The 18,291-nt window shown below is 52.1% G+C and overlaps 7 protein-coding genes across 7 annotated transcripts; 1 reads left to right on the plus strand and 6 right to left on the minus strand.

Moving 5' to 3' along the window:
- Positions 1–126: 126 nt before the first annotated feature.
- AtWU_08737 (acyl-CoA thioesterase) lies at positions 127–1,160 on the plus strand (the record flags this gene model as incomplete). The annotated part of the gene is made up of 2 exons (XM_035503845.1): positions 127–240; positions 309–1,160. 2 exons carry the CDS (start codon positions 127–129, stop codon positions 1,158–1,160), a joined length of 966 nt encoding a protein of 321 aa, XP_035359738.1.
- A 189-nt stretch (positions 1,161–1,349) lies between these two features.
- AtWU_08738 (CFEM domain-containing protein) lies at positions 1,350–1,724 on the minus strand (the record flags this gene model as incomplete). The annotated part of the gene is made up of 3 exons (XM_035503846.1): positions 1,350–1,384; positions 1,448–1,574; positions 1,650–1,724. The coding sequence occupies 3 exons, from the start codon at positions 1,722–1,724 to the stop codon at positions 1,350–1,352; spliced, it is 237 nt and encodes a 78-aa protein (XP_035359739.1).
- Positions 1,725–2,585: 861 nt separating this feature from the next.
- AtWU_08739 (ABC multidrug transporter) lies at positions 2,586–7,157 on the minus strand (the record flags this gene model as incomplete). The annotated part of the gene is made up of 4 exons (XM_035503847.1): positions 2,586–4,942; positions 4,994–6,359; positions 6,411–6,469; positions 6,518–7,157. The coding sequence occupies 4 exons, from the start codon at positions 7,155–7,157 to the stop codon at positions 2,586–2,588; spliced, it is 4,422 nt and encodes a 1,473-aa protein (XP_035359740.1).
- Positions 7,158–8,714: 1,557 nt separating this feature from the next.
- Positions 8,715–10,810, minus strand: AtWU_08740 (putative serine peptidase; the record flags this gene model as incomplete). Its single annotated transcript, XM_035503848.1, has 10 exons — positions 8,715–8,931; positions 8,988–9,188; positions 9,249–9,408; positions 9,466–9,571; positions 9,623–9,710; positions 9,757–9,929; positions 9,980–10,102; positions 10,152–10,306; positions 10,359–10,476; positions 10,571–10,810. The coding sequence occupies 10 exons, from the start codon at positions 10,808–10,810 to the stop codon at positions 8,715–8,717; spliced, it is 1,581 nt and encodes a 526-aa protein (XP_035359741.1).
- A 637-nt stretch (positions 10,811–11,447) lies between these two features.
- sey1 (dynamin-like GTPase SEY1) lies at positions 11,448–14,304 on the minus strand (the record flags this gene model as incomplete). Its single annotated transcript, XM_035503849.1, has 4 exons — positions 11,448–11,740; positions 11,798–13,542; positions 13,603–14,040; positions 14,204–14,304. 4 exons carry the CDS (start codon positions 14,302–14,304, stop codon positions 11,448–11,450), a joined length of 2,577 nt encoding a protein of 858 aa, XP_035359742.1.
- Positions 14,305–15,246: 942 nt separating this feature from the next.
- Positions 15,247–16,838, minus strand: AtWU_08742 (translation elongation factor Tu; the record flags this gene model as incomplete). The annotated part of the gene is made up of 5 exons (XM_035503850.1): positions 15,247–15,431; positions 15,493–16,172; positions 16,234–16,496; positions 16,582–16,610; positions 16,673–16,838. 5 exons carry the CDS (start codon positions 16,836–16,838, stop codon positions 15,247–15,249), a joined length of 1,323 nt encoding a protein of 440 aa, XP_035359743.1.
- A 654-nt stretch (positions 16,839–17,492) lies between these two features.
- Positions 17,493–18,182, minus strand: AtWU_08743 (putative translation initiation factor IF3; the record flags this gene model as incomplete). The annotated part of the gene is made up of 1 exon (XM_035503851.1): positions 17,493–18,182. One exon carries the CDS (start codon positions 18,180–18,182, stop codon positions 17,493–17,495), a length of 690 nt encoding a protein of 229 aa, XP_035359744.1.
- Positions 18,183–18,291: the final 109 nt, after the last annotated feature.

Below are 18,291 nucleotides of genomic sequence, written 5' to 3' on the forward strand. Positions count from 1 at the left end.
CACTCGTTCATTCTCTTCCTGATCTCATCTCCTCCTCCATATTAAAGTACGGGGAATCCCCGTTCCCACTGTACATCCATCTACATCTACATAATCACATAATACATAATAATAATAAACATCACCATGGCCGACCTCTCCACCCTCCGCGAAGTCATCCTCCCCACACTCTTCTCCTGGAAATCCCTCGCCATTGTCCTCGCATTACTCAATCTCAAGAACATTCCTTTCTCGTGGCACGTACGTATCCCATACCCCCATCCACCCATATCTATCAAATACTAACGAAAGATAATGAATCTTAATAGATCCGTCTCCTAACCCACCTTCTCCTCAACCTCCGCCGCTCTCCGACCTCCCCACCCTTCCCAACCTGTCCCCCATCTCCAAGCAGCAAGAATCAAAAGAACATCCAAACCCACCCAATCTTCCACCCGCACACACTCACCACGCGCACCTCCCTCTGGGAAACCGACTACAACTTCCACAAATCCAACAGCACGTATTTCTCCGATCTGGACATCTCCCGCACAGCCATCGTGACAAGACTCTACACACCGGGTTTAGCGCTCGTGAGCTTGGAATTCGACCACGAGTTGAAGAACGGGAAGGATGAGAATGCCAAGGTCAATGTGGGGAAGAAGGTGTATGTCGCGCTGGGATCGACCTACACTAGCTTTAAGAGGGAGATTGGGCCGTTGCAGAGGTATAGGGTGTTGAGTCGCGTGGTGGGGTGGGATCGGAAGTGGGTTTATGTGTTGTCTGCTTTTGTAGGGATGAATTCTGGGAATGGGAAGAATGGGGGGAAGGCGAATGGGAAGGTGTTTGCTACGGCTGTGAGCAAGTATGTGGTTAAGAAGGGGTGGGTTACTGTTCCGCCGGAGAGGGTGTTGAGGGCGAGTGGGATGTTGCCGGAGAGGAGTGTTGATGATGGGGAGGGTGAGGATGGAGTGGTGGTTGAGGAGGAGGAAGAGGGGACGGTGGAGGGGATTGTGGAGGGGGTGGGGGAGGTGTTGAGTAAGGATCAGGATGATCATGCTACAGGACAAGGGGTATCGGATTGGACGTGGGAAATGATCGAGGAGGAGAGGGTTAGAGGGATGAAGATTGTCGAGGGCTATGTGGGGTTGGATGAGAAGTTGTTGGCCGAGTGGGAATAGATTATACCTGCTATCCACATCTGCGATTACACTGCTTTATCTCGGGTTATGTATATATAGATACCACCTAAGACGGATAGATGATATAAGTAGTATAGATAAGATTCATCGTTAATGATCAGTCACGTCATGCACATCATAAACCCTGCTCCATCGTCCCCAATCTCCCTCAATGCACTGTTCATTCAATCAACCGCAAAGCTGATTCTGAAGATCGATTCCAGCTACACACACCACCCATCAGCCAAATCCACCTCAATACTCCAGTTTCAAAGGGGAATACATACTCTGCACCTCATCCCCACACCCACTATTATTCAAACAATCCACCACACCCTGCTGGAAACCGGTATTGGTGCAATAGCAGTTAAGATCACCGTCGCCACAGATCGTGCTCGACTCCACGCAGTTGCCCTGATATCGTTAGCAACTTCACACCAAATTTCATATCATTCATTTCCATGACAAGGCCCAGCAACAACAACATACCAAACAGTCCGGGATACTCTGCGCCGCAGCGAACGAGAGAATCGTGGCGATAGGGAAGAGGATGGAGAACTTCATTGTGACAGGAGCAAGCAAGTAAGTAGTAACTATCTTGGAAGGATAGAATACGAAGGAGACGAAGTGTCGTGCTACCACGAGAAAGTGAGGTGATTTATACTTACCCTCAATCCCTCAATCCATCAGTACTTATGATATAATGAGGACTTTTACGTGCTAGGGATGGTCTCCTTGCGTGAGTGTGGGGGGTAGATCGCATGAATGATACCCAGTGCAAGGGAGTTGAGGGTATAGAGGATCGGTTGGTCGTGTATATGTGTGTCTTGATGATCTTTATATCGGTTACTACTTACTTACTCTTGGTTGCATGTATATTTAGCTCGGATTGTGCATCGTTAGCACTGTGTATATATACGGATGTGTTAAGGTAAGAGGGTGTCATACAAAGGTCGGTGTGATACATGGTATGTAGTATGTGACATCATGGCATGTTTCATACCTCTCCATGTAGAATCTCTTATAGGGACTATGGATACGTCGTGACTCTTCATTCCATGAGTAACTATCGTATCTGCAAGGGGTTGCCATCCCGGGTGTTCAGACGCCACCTTCACGAGGCAGCCACTGCGGTCAATGTGAAACATGCGTCAGTCCTTGCAGGTTGGGTCAACTTCTTCAGTTTCTCAGGACGATAGTACGATAGTACTTGTTCGTGTGAGTGTTAGACGCGTAATCGGTGGAAAGAGATGAGTAACTTGAGACATGACCATAAATTCTAAAATCTATTATGACTGTATCTCTATTCTAAATATATAAACAAGAAATGCACCTATATACGCATCCGAACACTCAAAATATAGACAATGTAGAAAAAGAAGGAGGAAACCAAGTCAAGAAGCAAGGAAAAATCTATGGCAGGCATCACTGCTTCCGCCACTTCTTCACCCGGAACAAATAATAAAACGCCGCCGCCGCCGCAATCTGCACAACAACATACACCCAAAAGATACCAAAGTTCCTCCACTTATCACTTGCCACAATGCCCGACATACTAATATACGCATCCGCCGTGCTCACAGAGCAGTACTCACACCCCGTTGTAGCATTCGGGTTCAGCAGATTCCCCCCAGCAAGCTCCGCATACTGTCCCAGATACTCGCCGCAGGATTGACCCGTCGGGGGGTCAAGAACCGACAACTCCGACGATGAACACACCACCTCCCTTCCTGAGACTTGTGTAGACACCATGGCCGATGCCCAGTATGTGAACGGGGATGCGCGGTACATGAAGATCCAAAAGCCCGGGAGAGCGGAAGGCGACTGCATGATACCGCAAAAAGTCAAGGACATGGCGAAGAGGAGAGTGACGACGGCACTGGCTGTGACGGTATCGGGCATTGCGGCAATTATCATGTGCGCAAAGGTACTGGTGTAGATGAATAATTCAATGCAGAGGATGAGCACGGTGGCTTGTCGGGCGGAGCTTTGAATGCCTACTACCGGGAAGTAGTAGCAGGCGAAGACGATGATGCCGAGAACGATTTGGTACGGTATTTCGACGATGATGTTGGCCATTAGGAATGCTTTCCAACTGTATGCTTTGCTGGGACGTTCGCGGACTTCGTAAAGGTCCCGTTGAGTGATGAAAAGAGGCATGATCTGCTGTACAAGGGAGGGGAAGATAGAGCACAGCATGAAGATCGAATAGATGACCGTCTGTAATCCTTGGAGAGATGATTTGGCGTGGTAGAAAGAGAACCCGATGAAAAGGCCACCAAACACGCCCAGGCCCCATTTTGCCAGCACGTACGAGGGCATGCGCCAGTATTGCTGGAATACTCGGTAGGTGACTTGGTACAACTGGAACCAGAATGGCATGGCAAACTCAGTATGGCTCCATACAGAGTCCTCTTCGGCAGGTGCGTTCTCCTTTTCGGCATGGATGCGATCGATCTCCACTTGGACATCTTGACTCTCGCTGCTTTGTTTCCATACATCGAACCAGTTCTCTCCTTTAGCATTGGAGCCGTTGTTGACCATCTCGAGCATGTACTCGGCCGGGTTCTCGTCCTCTCCGCAAGGGCGGGGAGCGTCATGGGTCTCAAAGTAATCGAGAAGTGTGCGCGAGTTCTCTCCCACTGGTCCGAAGTACACAGTCTTACCGCCGCGAGCAAGGAATAACAGCCGATCGAATTGTTGGAACAAAACAGCGCTAGGCTGGTGGATGGTACAGAGAACCGCCTGACCATGGTCGGCTAAGCGGCGCAAAAAGGCACAGATAGCCCAAGAACTCTGAGAATCTAGACCACTTGTAGGCTCGTCCAAGAAGAGGAGAAGTTTTGGTCGTGCAGCCAACTCGACACCGATGGTTAGCAGCTTGCGTTGCTCAACGTTCAAGCCTTCTCCCGGAACTCCGACTACTGCTTCAGCAAAGTCCTCCATCTTCAGCATAGAGATCACTTCTTCGACATAGTCGTACTTTTCCTTGAGCGAGACATTCGGCGGCTGGCGAAGCAGAGCACTGAACTGCAGTGATTCCCGAACAGTGGCTGTCTGAAGATGGAGATCCTGTTGCTGAACATACCCGGTCTTTCGCTGGAAGCTAGCATCCAGCCCTTTGCCGTTGACGAACATGTCGCCGGTGATCACACCCATGGTGGTACGGTGAGCCAGAACATCAAGAAGGGTTGTCTTTCCTGCTCCACTGACGCCCATGAGTGCAGTGAGGGTTCCAGGCTTGACCCAGCCCGACACATGGTCCAAAAGCCGTCTGGTCTCTCCCTTAATGTCGACATCATAACACACATCGCGCCAGGTAAAAATGTCCTGTTGCGGAGCGAGTCCTCCGAGGTTCTCTGATTTTCCCGTGTCAGTCGGCTTGATGGTACTCAGCTCAACTCCATTCTCAACATCAGCAGACTTTGGGCCCGTAGTACGCGACAAGGCGCGCTTCTGGCTGCGGTGAAAGACCAATACCTCGGCTGTGCTGGTGGTGGATGAGTTCAGCTCCGTAGCCGCGAAGTAGATCGCCATGAATGCGATCAAAAAAGCAATCAATATCCCAAAGTTGCGCCACACGTGGCTGTAGTAGTACCTGAAATTGACGGCGATGTAACGATCTCCACTGACGAGCTTCTCGCCGGCAGTTGATCCGGACGTGGAACAAACGAAGGAAGACCCATTCATGTCAGCGTATGACGGAATAAATGAAGAGCAGGGAAATTCGCGACCGTGGAACTCGTTGGCGACAAGTATTTCAAATGCGTAGTAGATCGGATCTAGCAAGTCAGCAAGAGTCAACTAGGAAACAAAAGGAACATGAGACATACTGATGTAATGAATCCATTCGAACCAGGGATGCATTGAAGGAACGGGCAGCACAAATCCAGTATAGACGACCAAAGCCAGGATCAAAACTCCTGCCAGCGACATGGCCTGGGAGATGGTTTTCGTGACCGCCGCCATAGTTCGGAAGACCGCGCTCATGACAAACATGACAATGAAGGAGATCAGGAAGTAGATAAAGAACTGGGCCGGTTCGCGTCGGAGATTGACCATAAAGTAAAGGATAACGTTGAACGCGACTGCGAGAGCGAACTTTACCGGTATGTCGCTCACCACACCCGCAATAGCCTCTGTTGCTGGATGGTAGAAAGCATAGGAAGCTTGCTTTTCCACAATCGGTCGCTGGGCGTAGAGTGTGTTAATCTCAGACATAGCTGCCAGTGCATTTAAAAGGACGGCGAAGAAGAGCGCCGCCCCTTTAGAAGTGAAAGAAGCAGTGTCATTGGGGGCGTTGTAGTAAACCGAGCCGATGATCAGGGCCATGATGATCTGTCCACAGACCGTTGATACAGTGGTCTGGATATCCATCCATAGCCGTTGATAAGCACGTTTAGTATTCAACTTAATCTGCATGGGTACGCTCAACAGAAATGGCGACTTGGGTCGCGTGTGTTTAGCCTGCACGGCCCGCTTGCGCTCGTGAAACTCTGTATCGGTAACGTTGTTGCCATGCAAAGGATGCTCTTTTTCATACGAAGCAACCTCGGTAAGCGTTTTCTGGTACTCGGGTGACTGACGCCAATAGGCTTCAAAGTCGTCAGGAGTGCGAGGAACACGGCTCTCCATGCCTGCACGTGGCCGGCGTTCCTGGGGGTTGGTAACAGAGGTCAGGAAATCGCCTGTGGTTTGTCTCGGGGGACACTCCCAGCCCTGTCGCTCAAAGAAGGCTTTCGCCTCCGAAGTAGGTCCAAAATAAATTTGGCGGCCCTCGTAGAGTACCGACACCTTATCGAAGATGTCATAGATGCTCTGGCTCGCTTGGTAGATGGCAACTGCATGAGCGGAGCCTGTCAGATCAGCCATCAATCGCAGAGCCTCGACGAATTTCAGCGCCGTGGCCGAGTCGAGACCACGGGTCGAGTTATCCCATGCCGCCAAAGGTGCTGCGGCCAAAGTCATCTCGGCAATGCTAACACGCTTGCGCTCTCCTCCTGAGACACCCCTGATAAACTCATTTCCAACCTTGGTGTTGTACGTGTGGCTCAGCCCGAAGACAGCCATGACTACCTTAGTGATATGCTTCGCGTGTTCGTCTCGAGATAACCCTTTGATACGACGCTGTGGGGTGCGCATAGCGGCGGCGAATTCGAGGGTCTGGCCAACGGTGAGGTGAGGGAAGTGCTTGTCCACCTATAACATAATTAGTGCGTGTAATGCTAGCTCACGACAGCATAGACATACCTCTTGGTTGTAGACCACTTCACCTTTGAACTCCTTGATCATCTGATGTTGAGGGATGCCTGTATCATGTCAGTAGATTCACATGTAAATGATAAGAGTGTCATTACCATTGTAATGTATCACGCTGTCATCATTGACAGTCAACCCCTCAAGTTCACCACAAAGTGACTTCAGGAAAGTACTGCAGCCCGCACCGGGGCGACCAAGCACCAGAAGAAGCTCCCCACTCTTCAAAACACCGTTGAACTCATTCAAAATCCGCTTGGGCGGGGAGTGACGATTCCGAAGTGCCTCTCCAACGCGTAAAGGGGCAGTGAAGGTCGATGCGACAGTATCCTGGAATTGGACGGCCGCGCCAGTCCCTGAGATGGAAAGGTTCTTGAACACGATGCCTGGTCGAAGATCGAGAGCACCCTCTCGACGAAACTCACCGAGACCATATGCGAGCCACTTTCCGAGGTCGAACTTGTCCGTCTGGGGGTCAAGACAGGGGTCATCCTCTCGGATCGTACCCATAGTATCTGGACGAGCAGAGACGGCTGTACGCTGGGTATAGACGCTGGAACGCCGTCTAATGGACTCATGGGTCGCGATCCGAACTAGATTTTGTCTCTCCTCATGGCCAATGAGGGCCACAGAGGGGTGGGATGGATCTTCTTCATTATGCGTATGCTGTGTGTTAGGTGTGTTTTGTCGTAATAGGTGGTCCTCGTCCTGGGACCAGGGCCCGGTCTGATCGGGAGCCATGTTGTAGACGCTAGCCAGCTGTCAAACGGCAGCGATCACGGAGGAATAAAGGGGGATGCGATGATTTTTCTCGTTGTTGTTCTAAAAGGAAAACCGTGCTCACGCCCCAGTCATATATATGACAACCTCGCATTCCCCTGGCCGGTATATCGGTCCCCAGGGGGTCCGATGTGGCTTCCATGGTTCAAGATACAGAGCTTGAGTATACATCATGCCAAGTCGATCTAGGCTGTGCGTATACTCGGATGCGGATATTGGCATGGACCGGTAAAGTTGTGGAGCAGGGTTCCAGCCTACTAGCTGGCCATCGGATCTCGCAAGAATAGATGCCGTTGAGGGTGCCTGAAGCACGCCCGCCAATAAACGTGGGCCATTGTGGGATGTGTCAGCGGATCTGTGTCTTCAGGGGACCCGATCAGCCACGTTGATCCACAAGTGGATTGTGGATGAGATGCAAATCCAGGGGGCCCGGCTTCCGAATTGAGCGGATAGCGGAGTTTCTGCTTGCTTAACAGCGCTGACTAAGTATCTCCGCTGACTGTGCATTGACTGCCTCAGGCTGGCACGGCCCGGATCGTCATGACTATCGGATGTTAAACTTCGCAGAGGCCGAGCACTAGTTAAAACAGGAGTTCAGGACTTCAGTATCCGGATAATGCTGTCGGCAGATCTGGAGGGATCTGCAACGGTTTACAGTCATGTGAGTATGGACAGTGGATGCTTGCCTTTCCCTACGTCATACCCATTGCGGTAGAAATGTATCAGATCGAATCCTAAGGTTTTTTCTAGGATTCGGTCTGGTGCGCTTCTTCAGGCAATGAATCCTCCGGATCAAATATGCTAGGCTATCCGGTCACCTCCTGGAGTACCATGCAAAAGAACATTCTTTTCAGATTCACACAAGTCAGATATTATATTAGCTATTGATATACTTATATATTTATTACATTCAATGTCCTTCCAACAAGCGGAATGATATTGATCATATCATCTATTACCTTTACAATTTGTATGGTACTTTGTCTTAGCCTCCACAGATCTCTAATCGTATGTATATCTTTGGTTGAAGAAGACATCTTTCATATAATATTATATGGGTGACCGAGTCGGTTAGATGCTATATATATCTGGTGTTAACGGTCAGTGGTTAGATATACTTGTCTGCAACTATCATCTATAACCACACAGCTGATAATGACCGTCTCAGGCCACTATGAATTGACCTCAAGCTAGTCGTTTAGGCGAGTGGATGGTTTGGTTATTATCTGGATACTCTAAGACAGGAAGACTGGGCAGAATCTTTAGGTAAAAGCCACATAGTAGAGGCTCTGATGAACTGGGTGTATCTACACATTAACTACTGTGTGTCCCGACAATTGATATATATACTTAGTGAGTAACGTCCACATTTCCCACATGCATAATGTTTTCATTGGTAGAAAAAGGCCAACGACTGTCTCATCGATTGGCAAGACCATATCTACCATCATCATGTCCCATAACACGTTCCTTATGTACAGTCCATAAAATATTTATCATCAACCCCCGCCCCTACCTTCAGGCATAATACTCCTCCACCCACTCCTTGATCTGCTTCACCTCATTATCCACCACCTTTTTAACCCCCTCATTCGCATAATAATCCGCCATATACAAATCCGAGCAATGGAATCCGCCCGGGATAATCTGCACGGGTTCATTCGCCGTGCTCGCCAGCGGTCCACCGGGCCGGAAAGTGCTCGACACACCGGAGTCCCGCCAGGGGTCATATTGCCTTGACCGGTTCATTAGCAAGGGTCAATCACAGTTTACGGAATCTAGGACACCTACCCGTTCGTCCAGATCAACCGCGTCGTGTTGCGGGTCATATCCCATCCACCGGTCCAGCTGTTCACCGTGGCGGCGTTCTTACCCTTCGCGCTGCCGTACGTGTAGCCGTTCGTTTCGGGGAAGTAGAGCGGACATTGCCGTTGCCAGTAGGAGGCGCTGACGAGTCGGGGCACAATGGTGGAGGTACCCTCGGGAGCACCGCTGGATGTTTATTAGTGGGTTGTTCGTGTGTTATCATGGAATGAGGTAAGGGGTACGCACTCCTGCCAGTAGAAGAAAGGCTCGTTGCAGAGGAACCATTCCCATTGGCGGTCGACGGCATTGCCTACGGAGGTATCGGTGTAGATGGGGCTCGAGGCGTTGTAGCTGTCGAAGCAGGCGACGCTCCATTCGTCGGTCCAGTAGCCGTAGCTTGCGCAGTCTGTCACTGGGTTAGACTTGAAGATAGAGAGGGATGAGACAAGGGGTGGTGGAATACAATCAGGGAGAATGGTTGAATTGAACCAGTTTGCGTAGTTGGCCAGGGCCTTTTCGAGGCCGACACCCTCGGGGCCGGGGGTTACTGCCGCGCCGGCTTCGACACCCTGCTTTCGTTAGTATAATGCTATGCTATGGGGCTGTTAGAGGTAGCCTACCTCGACGGCGTCACAGAACTGGAAGAAGGAAGAGTATCCCGTGGCAAAGTCGTTGTCTTGCCAGAGGTACGGTCCGTTGGGGAGGACACTGTTGCTGTCAGAATGGCTTCTCCTATAGAAATGGAAGTACTCACGCGGCAAAGTCATCAAAATGCTCAACAGCTCCCAGACCAAACAATTCCTTGAGTGCCTGCTGCTCCTTGGCAGTTCCGTTCTTTCCAATCTTGTCGACATACTCGGCTACCAGAGACACGTCCTTGCTGCAGTTCTGTGCCATACCTTGCTGGATGGGGTAAAAGTATTGCCACTGATCTGGTTAGCTGCGAGTAGAGACAAAAAAAGCAGGGTCGCACCCACATAGTCGTAGATAGCCTCCACAGGAGCACTAGTGGCATGGTAAGCCCAGAACGTTCCAGGCGCGACAGATTCGGTCCAAGCCGTCAAGGCACCACTGTATGATCCACCGACCATGACCCAGGGCTAGATCGTCAGCACCTATCAGAAACACAGAGCGGTGAAGGTTACATACAGCATTCTGCGCATTGCTGCGGGTGCTGTTATCGAATTGCAGCTTCACCGTCTCGGCGAAGTAGGTCATGTCCAGAATGGCTTGGTCCAGTGTGAGGTACTGAAGAGTTTCGGCATTGAGCACCTCATAAGGAGAAGAATCACCCCAGTAGCGGTCTAGATTGGGATCAATCAGCTATGTTTCTTCCATGGCAGCGGTGACACTCACGCTCAATGAGAATGACGGCACCCTGGATCTCCTGCGCATAGACACCAGTGAGAGTCTCATTGGTGAGATACCCCTCATAGCCATCGGCAGAGACCTCTCCAGGAGTAAAGAGGACGACCTAGTCTAATCAGCAATGTTCCTCATGATCACGGACGTTGCCAACGGCTAGATTCCAATATGGCCGGTCATACGACCAAATGCTAGAGACGTACCGGTGACCCAGGACCACCCCAGTATTCAGTACTCCACCAGTACCTCTGGGAAAAGGTGCCCTTCTCCGGATTATGATGGTCCAGCAGCTGCTCAAAGTAAGCCTCGCCCGTGGTCGCAGCCGATTTACTCGAGGCTGGCCGAGAGACAGGCTTGGGCACAAGACGGGGGCGAGCAGCCTGAGCCAGAGACGCCCAAGAGAGCGCCAGGGCCGCAGCAGCGACAGCGGAGAAGGCACGCATTGTGAGCTGTCGATGGGAACAGAGGATCCTACGACCACAGTAGACGAACTGGCACGAGAGGACGGCCAGCGCCGGAGGAAAGCGAGCGATTTATGTCTGCGCCGGCGCCATGGCGTGAGCGCAGCAGGGACTCCGCTCCTGCTAGGCGATACTACCTTACTCCAATGCATAGATTAAACCAGGCACGGCATGAGGAGTGCGGCAGAGACGAATACTGAGCGTGACTGCAGAATTGATTGTTGTGCACCGTCGGAGAGCGTCGGGGCAGCCGGACGGGGTGGAGCCCGCAGATGACATCGTCAGAAGATAAATGGATGAGATGCTGATGGAGGCGAGCACATTGCAGGCTAGACTAAGACACTTTAGCCTTTCGTAGTGCCGGCGCCGCGGGGAGTCCGGCTGCAGTGCCATCGGAGGTGCGCCTGCAGGAACGCGTGATAACGAAGATTGAGAGATAGCAGGATTGTGATTGCGAGATAACGCGGAGATGTTAATTAATATCCGCAACGGCAATGGCATGATAGTATGGGAATCAGATGGAATGCGGGATGCTATGCTAAACGGTGCATTTGGATGCAGTATCTATAAAAGAAGAATACATTTGAATACAAGTGATAAATAACCCCATCTATCTTTCTTACAAGTCACCATCCTCATCCTCGGGCGTCGTCTTTCCCTGCTTGTTGAGGCGCGACATCTCCACCTGCTCCCCCCGGCCAGCACCGCCGGCCGTCGACATCGCAATCGCCTGTCGTCCCGTATCCGAAGACTCAAGAAACTCGCGCAGTCGCTTCTTGCCCTCCACGAGCGCCTGGTTCGACGCAGCCTCCGTCATCTTCATGATCGGTCCCCACAGATTGAGCTGGTACGTCACGTACCCTGCAATGAGGCACACAAACAAGAGGAAGAAGTAGGCGGGGTTACGGAGAACTGCGCACAGTTAGCCATGATCAATCCACAATCCGAGATTCATGGAGCGAAACTTACCAGCAACGATCTCGTTCCAGCCAAGCGCCAGAAGAATGCCATAAAAGTATAGGGGCACCTGCGTCATGCCGCCAATGGCGCTGCGCTTGGCCTCCACATACACTCCATCCGCAGCCTTCTTGAACCGCACCGTCAGCTCCTGTCGCTTAGACTCGCTGACAATTGTCATCTCCTCTTCCAAGCTCTTGCCCTCCTCTTCGTCGACTCCACCGATCGGCGGCAGGTCCTCCTCATCGGCCGCAGTCGCAGAGCTGGGTGTGTGCCCAACCCAGCGATCCAGTGGCGGCGGTGCAGACGTCTCCGCCAGTCGGAAACGTGATAGAAGGGGAATCAAGGTTAACGTTGACTCGCGCGCCCGCGTGTAGATGCCCTCAATGTCATCGGTTGGCCGCCAGATTCGGGGCACCCCGGCGTCATCGTAACGGAACTTGTCTTCAAAGTTCTCGCGCAACTTCAGTAGCAGATTGCCCTCGACCATTTCTTCGTCGATCTTCGCACGCAAAACACCCCAAGACTTACGGCGCAACCGCCACAGGCCAACATCCACCTCCTCTAGGCTGGCATCGAAGCTACTAGCGCGGTCGGTGAATCTGCGCTCCGCATCCAGCACGGTCTCCACGAACACATTCCATACTCGGTCCCAGAATTTCTTCTCCGTGGGCTTTTCCCCCTCCTCCGGAGCGCCACCCCCGGCCCGTCCGGACCCCAGGGCATTGAACTCGAGACCAACGGACTCGCCCAGGCGGGACTGCACCCAACGCTCGACCCGGCTGGCCAGTCGTCGCATCTCCTCACGACGCAGGCGAGCGCTCACTTCCGCCAGCTCCTTCTCATACAACACCAGTTGCTGCTGAGAGTCACTCCAGGCGGCGCCCTCCACGGCGGTTTCGTGCGCAACCTCCTTGAACTTCTGTACGGCCTTGGTCACTTCCTCGTTCACAATTTCGGCGAAGTCATAACCGGTACCCTTCTTCTGGCCGGCCTTGACTGCACCCGACACAGCGTCGCTGAACTCGGTGATACCAGACTTGTGGGTCGCATCCAGCTGGCCCTGGAAAAGAGCCTTCAAACGGGTATCGATTTTGCTCTCGAGCTCGGTACGTTTGCGCTGGTAGACTCCCTTGTGGTAGCGACTAGCTTCCGTTTCGAAGCTCTTGAAGGCCTTGGACCGCGAGGCCCGCATCGCCGCTCCCAAGCCGCCAAGGATCTCCGGTTCCCCGAGGCGAGCCGCCTGCGACTGCTTATCCTCAAAGGGAACGATCGCATCGTCAAATGCAACCATAACCTCCCGCAAAATTTCGTCACAGCGGAACTGTGCAAGCAGTTCCTGCTGAGTAGGGAGGTCAAGATCCTTGTTGTTCACAATTTGGTCCCAGATTCCCTCCGCATAGTGAGAAAAGCCATCCGCGGGAATGCGACGGTGGTACTCGGGGAGGAAGACGCCTCCATCGGAAAACTCGCCCTTGCGCGCATCCAAACTGGGGTCCTTCTGTCCTTCACGGAAACGGAGACTCAGCTTCTTTGTCTCCGCAACAAACTGCTCTGGCTGGTAGCTTTTGTGGGGAAGGCCGTAGAATTGGAAGTCGAAGTAATCATGGACAGAAGAATGTTCCAAACCGGCAGGCTTAGAGATAGAGTCCCATAGGCGCGACATATCCTCCATCAGTGTCCGCTGCAGATTCTGGAGAGGCGTGTTGCCGACAAAGTCACGAATGACGAAGAAGAGTAGAGAACGGTGACTGGTACTATAGGTTAAGGGTCAGCATGAAGCACGAGCAATACGTAGAACAATCCGCGAAACGTACGCCCTATCTTTCAGGAACAGCTGCATGTTGACTTCAAAAACGGTCTTCAACAAGCCCATGTTGGCACCCTGATACAATCCAACCTGATGCTCCCAGATATTGACAATGAGGACTTCACTCGTCGCAAGCGCAAACAGTGCGCTCTTGCGCTCAAAGTCCTGGTCCTCTCCACGCTCGCGACCATCGGTACCCTCAACATCCATGACCAAGATGTTGTCGGACATTGATCCGTCGCCACCATTCTTATTTTTGGACATCCAGATACCCTTGGTGGTTTGACGGCGTTCCAACTCGGACATCACGGAGAACTGGGTGCCGAAGAGATGGTTGAGCAGGGTCGACTTTCCCGTCGACTGGGAGCCGAAGACGGATATGAGGTGATAATTGAAGCCGGCTGGTGTGACATCTTCTAAAGTGAGATACTTGGACAGATTCGCACTGGAGTAGGTGTTGTTAGCTGATGCGCCGCTCAAACGCCCCTTAACAGGTGATGCGGATGACGGAGAGTCGCATTCTGAATTTATTCCCCTGAGACTTAACCCAGACGTCACAGAACAACGACCGTCGTATTGGAACTCATAGACATGAGGAAAGGACCTACTTGAACTCCTTGTTTTCGTCGATGACCTGCACCCCGTGTTCATATGCTGTCTTGTCGCTGCTGCCGTTGCCAATGGCGGCAAAGTGGCCATTGGTTGCCATGACGGAAGACGTCAGTTGCACTGCTGCCGCAGAGTAGTCTTAAAGCGCAGGTTTCGTGCTGGTGAATGAGTATGGGATATGGGATAGTTGTTCTGTTTTCCGGGGGTGGGATGAGACAACGACGGGGAGCGCCGCTGGAACAACGTCAGATGCGGAGAGCGTGGCGAAAGTAAAAGGGTAGGGGCAAGTAGGTGCGGGATGTAAAGGTAAGGGGAGAAGGAGAAGAGTCGAGACGGATGAGGTCAAGAGAGGATCACCATGGGAGACGGGCAATCACAAGACGACAATGGGATCCACACCGAGGTCTGGTGGAAAGCGAGTGTGAGAGAGGAGAGCTGGAAGAAGCCGGGCAGGAAGGAGGGCAGGAGGGCTTCTAGTCCGGGCGGTGGTCACTCTGGCCAGCCTCAGGAGTTGATCCCCCGTTGCAGTTGCCAGCCAGTCTGCTGGTCGCCTGAGCCTCCAGGCCGCGATCGTCTGATCCCGCCTTAAACCGCTTTGGGTTAGTGAGAGTCCGTGATCTGGGCAACCGGATCGGGGAAAATAGTTTGTAGCGTAGATAGATCGGATCGTCTGTCTTGATCTACCCCAGTTATGGAATACAATAAGTATACAAAAGACCTTGCAGTGATGACATTCGAGTAAATCATTCAATCATATTCAACGACATACCGAGAAGTGAGAAGAGAGGAGAAGAGATACAAAAAAAGTCTACAGACATTTCAATACAAATACAGATACATGGATATGACTCAAGAACTCCGGTGCAATCCACCACCCTGGCGTATCAGTCCCGGATGCTCCCGCTGATGCCCGCGCTGCAAGATGGTGTTTAAACATTATGAACGATTCCCTGTCCAAGTTTTGTTTTCGCTTCGTTTTTTCCCATAGTACACAGCAGCCAGTTGTCCGGGCCTGCTACACGAACCTCGGTGGGTTCGCTATTTACTCTTCCAGGACACGAGTGACCAGACCAGTGGCGACAGTGCGACCACCCTCACGGATGTTGAAGCGCTGACCGGCCTCGGCGGCGACGGGGCGGTGGGTCTTGACGATCATCTCGACGTTGTCACCGGGCATGATACGGCGGGACTGGTCTCCGTCGGGGAAGCTGAACTCAGCAGCCTCATCTGTAGCAAATGAAATTAGTGAATGTTGTCTAGTGGCGGAATAGAATGCGATTTCACTTACCGGCAGTGCGGATGAACAGCTGGGGACGGTACTGGACACCGAAACCGGTACGGCGACCACCCTCAGCCTCGGTCAGGACGTACATGGAGACCATGAACTTGCTGTTGGCCTTGGCGCTACCAGGGGCGGCAATGACCATACCACGGCGGAGATCCTCACGGCGGACACCACGGAGCAGGAGACCGGAGTTGTCACCAGCGCGGGACTCGGAGCAGGACTTCTTGAAGGTCTCAATGTCGGTAACCTTGGTCTTGATGACCTCGTTGGTGGTACCGATGATCTCAACCTCGCTATCACGCTTCAGGAGACCACGCTCGACACGGCCGGAGGCGACGGTACCACGACCGGGGATGGAGAAAACTTCCTCAATGGACATCAAGAAAGGCTTGTCAAGGTCACGCTGGGGAGTGGGGATCCAGGTGTCAACGGCCTCGAGGAGAGCGTCGATACGCTCGGTACCGATGTCGGGACGGCGGTCCTCAATGGCGCAGAGAGCAGAGCCGAAGACGATGGGGGTCTCCTCACCCTCGAATCCGTAGGTGCTAAGAAGCTCGCGCATTTCCAGCTCAACGAGCTCCAGCATCTCGGGGTCATCGATGGCATCGACCTTGTTGACGAAGACAACGATCTTCTGGACACCGACCTGACGAGCAAGCAGCAAGTGCTCACGAGTCTGGGGCCTGTTGATCGCCAGTGTAAGCATATATACTGAATGGGGTTATTCTTGAGGTTTCTGCGTACATCTGACCGTCGGAGGCGGCGACGACAATGATAGCACCGTCCATGTTGGCGGCACCAGTGATCATGTTCTTAATGTAATCGGCGTGACCGGGGCAGTCGACGTGGGAGTAGTGACGAGCATCGGTGGCGTACTCGATGTGGGCAGAGGAGATGGTGATACCACGCTTACGCTCCTCAGGAGCCTTGTCAATGGCACCATACTCGAGGAACTGAGCGAGACCCTTGGAGGCCTGGTGCTTGGTGATGGCAGCGGTCAAGGTGGTCTAGAGGAAACGTGTGAGAAGTTTTCGGACCATATCGGGGAAAACATCAACGCAGCGAGGGGGGAGGAGGGAATTGTGGTCTAACCTTGCCGTGATCGACGTGACCAATGGTACCTATAGAATGGCAATGAGTAATTTGATTGATGGATCGTTAAGAGATGAAGATGGCAACCTACCGATGTTGACGTGAGGCTTGGTACGCTCGAAAGCGGTTGCCATACCACGGGCAGCCAGCTTGTCGCCGAGGAAGACATGCTGGATGGGGTTGACAGCGCGGGGGCGCAGCAGGGAGGCCCTGCTAGAGCGGAAAAGGAGGTTGGCAGATCTGGCGAGGCTGGACATGATGGCTACCCTGCGATGGAAACACAACCGGACAGGAATGGGAACAGGAAGAAGACGAGCTGAACGGCCGGGAAGTTCGAGCAGCGCTTCTTGTTGAGCCCGGAAAAATTTAGGGAGGCGCTGACTCAGCCGTCAGCCAATCACACTTGCAGTATTGCGGAGTCGCCAGGGACGAATAACCTTGAAGGTTGGAGATGGCGTAGTATACCAGGTACAGGCATAGAACAACTCAAAGGCGGGCTATCTGATTACATGTAGTTTTGATGTCTTTTTTCTTTATTTTTCCTTCCTTTTTTTGATTTTACTCATATATATCTCTCTGTTTTATATAACGAGGTTATGCACGCTTCGTGCCCCCGAGCTTCCGCGATACCGGTAGTATAGCTTCGCTTCATGTGCCCCATATCCCGACCTGACAGCTAGAGCTGCAATACTAGGTACAGTATATCATACGACACCCGACATGCTAATAATGCCACCATCGTTTTATATGGTATAAGGCACATCATGTCAATAGTGATTGAAAAGCTTGATAAGGCATTTCCAAGCACCGATGATCAGAGTGGTCCGTTATATGTACAGAACCAATACCACTCAAGGCCGTCAATAGTATACATACTAAACTCCATCAACTCATCATGTTTCCTTATCCTCTCAAACATCCTTCTTCACCACCAGCACCACATGCTTGCCCGGCTCTCCTTCCATGGGTCTGACCGGCAAGGCTTTGGCCTCCCGAACCGTCTCCATGACCCGGTCCATGAGATTCTTGACCTCCTCCACAGTAGGAGATCGCTTGTGCTTCTTTCTCGTCAAAATCAGCTCCACCTTCCGACCCTTCTCCAGAAAAGTTGTGAGTTGCTTCAAGCGATGTGCCAGATCATGAGCATCAATGGCCCAATTCAGTTCTAGCTGTTTAAGACCATCCTTGACAGGTTTCGCCTTTGCTTTTGCGAATTCCCGCAGCTCAAACTTGTTTACAACCTTGCAAATCGGCACTCCATCCCCACTACCCGGTGACACCTGCTGCAATGTTTGACTTGAACGGTCGATTTGTCGCAACGCATCTCGAAGACTGACAGGGGGGTCAAGGCTGTTGTTTTCGTTCACGATTTGGACATATAGCGCTCCGATCTCTTCGTCGAGGATGTATTGCGGCAGGGCACGAGGGGTAGCTCTTGTGCGGAATTTGAGGAGAGGAGTAGTCGGGCTGTAGGATCGAGTGGGGATTTCATTGATGCGGGGAGTGAGTTGGAAGAATTGAGGACGAAAGGCAGGTTGAGGAGTGAGGAGGATTTGGCGAAGAGCCCGAGTGGGAGGGACGAGACGGCGCATGTGCTTCATTTCCAAGAAGTGACAGCGGCGCTGACACCGACAGACAACAAAAGAGGAGAGGAATTCGAAGGGATTATTGGACAAGAGCAGAGATCAAGATCGGGACGGAAGAACTGGG

This window comes from Aspergillus tubingensis, assembly GCF_013340325.1.
Source record: "Aspergillus tubingensis WU-2223L DNA, scaffold_9, whole genome shotgun sequence".
Classification (NCBI taxonomy): domain Eukaryota; kingdom Fungi; phylum Ascomycota; class Eurotiomycetes; order Eurotiales; family Aspergillaceae; genus Aspergillus; species Aspergillus tubingensis.